The 1,808-nt window shown below is 71.7% G+C and overlaps 1 protein-coding gene across 1 annotated transcript in view; it reads right to left on the bottom strand.

Annotated features, from left to right (window-relative positions):
* RASA3 (RAS p21 protein activator 3) overlaps positions 1 to 1,808 on the bottom strand; it is a 26,216-nt gene that overhangs the window by 16,719 nt on the left and 7,689 nt on the right. Inside the window, exon 2 of the mRNA XM_012734868.1 lies at positions 1,190 to 1,307. Coding sequence (XP_012590322.1) covers positions 1,190 to 1,266 — 77 coding nt within the window. The 5' untranslated portion in view covers positions 1,267 to 1,307. The remainder of the gene's footprint in view (positions 1 to 1,189; positions 1,308 to 1,808) is intronic.

Here is a 1,808-nt window from a genome sequence, read left to right as displayed (position 1 = left end):
GGGACAGCCCCCCGGGGTCCCAGTCGCAGGGGCCCCCCACTCCCCACCACCACCTGCGCCCGTGTCTCACTCAGCCCCTGCTGGCGCGCGGGGGGCGGGGTGCAGGCTCAGCCCCGGGGCTGGCAGCTTTCTGAGAATCACCCAGGCGTCCGTACAGGCTGCGCCGCAGGGCGTGATGTCTCTGGACTCAAAATACTGTGGCTTTTAGGGAGCCACACCCGGGCGGCCCCCACGGCTCCCTCCCCCCTGACCAGCACAAACAGGCTCGGCTTGGGGGGCACCACACCACAGCCCCGAGACACCACAACAGCACAACCCCCAGGACCCCCTCGCCTGCACCCCGCCCAGGAACCCCTTGTCTGCACCCCACCCCACCCTACCATGAACCCCTCGTCTACACTCCGCCCAGGGCCCCCTTGTCTGCACCCCACCCAGGAACCTCTCGCCTGCACCCCACCCCACCCCACCCCACCGTGACCCCCCTCATCTGCACCCTGCCCAAGGCCCCCTTGTCTGCACCCTGCCCAGAAACCCTTTGCACCCCACCCAGGGCCCCCTCATCTGCACCCCACCCAGGAACCTCTCGCCTGCACCCCACCCCACCCCACCCCACCGTGACCCCCCTCATCTGCACCCTGCCCAGGGCCCCCTTGTCTGCACCCCACCCAGGAACCTCTCGCCTGCACCCCCCCCCACCCCCCCCCCCCGTGCCCCCCCTCATCTGCACCCTGCCCAAGGCCCCCTTGTCTGCACCCTGCCCAGAAACCCTTTGCACCCCACCCAGGGCCCCCTCATCTGCACCCCACCCGGGAATCTCTCGCCTGCACCCCACCCCACCCCACCGTGACCCCCTCGTCTGCACCCCGCCCAGGGCCCCCTTGTCTGCACCCTACCCAGGAACCTCTCGCCTGCACCCCGCCCAGAAACCCCTTGTCTGCACCCCCCCAGGGACCCCTCGCCTGCACCCCCCCAGGAACCCCTTGTTTGCACGCCACTCCACCCCACCGTGACCCCTCCCCTGCACCGCACTCCACCCCTGACCCCACAGCCCTGCAGGCACCGGTGGCTTTGAAGGGGCCCCCACTTCCTGCCCCAGGCGCAAACCTCATCCCCACCCAGCAGGGCCCCACCACAGCCGCAGGCAGGGCCACACCCTGCACCCCGGGCGCCCCAGGCCCCCCAGGGTTACCAGAGGGACTTCTCCACCGTCTGGGTCCGGAACACCTCCTCCTGGTCCAGGTTCACGGTGCAGTAGCAGCCCCGCATCTTGCTGGGCCCCGGGCACGTGGGGAGGTTTTTGGCCTCACCTGAAAAGCGGGGTTACACAGCGGGGCTGAGTGCCGGCCCGGGCGCCCCCTTCCCCCCCCCGCTGCACCCAACGGTGCCACAGCACAGAAGGGCACGGGACGCAGCCTCGGGTGGGCCCGGGGCGCCCTTCACTGTGGCCTCCAGCTGTGCCGTGGCGCGGGGACAGACCTGCCGCCCACCCACTCCGCCTGGGCCTTCCAGGGCGGCCCCTCCACACCCGGCTGAGCCCCCCGCCCCTCCCCATGCCCGCGGCTGTGCCTGTCCGCCAGGGTGGCCAGCCCACGCCAGCCCCGTCTCCTCTTCAGGGCTAAATCATACTCCACCGCCGCGCCACGGCCCTTCCCCTTCCCCGCGGCCCGTGGTGTTAGAGCCGAGTCAGGGTGAGGACGGGGCGAGCGGAGAGCAGACCAGGAGCTCCCGGGCCAAGGCCAGAGCCACTGGCCTGCGGGGGAGGCCGGGAGCCGCCTGACGGCCAGCCCCGGGCACAGCGTGGCTGAGGC

The sequence above is a fragment of the Condylura cristata genome, unplaced genomic scaffold, assembly GCF_000260355.1.
Source record: "Condylura cristata isolate star-nosed mole 26May11 unplaced genomic scaffold, ConCri1.0 scaffold00081, whole genome shotgun sequence".
Classification (NCBI taxonomy): Eukaryota; Metazoa; Chordata; class Mammalia; order Eulipotyphla; family Talpidae; genus Condylura; species Condylura cristata.
This window is presented reverse-complemented; position numbering and strand designations above follow the sequence as displayed.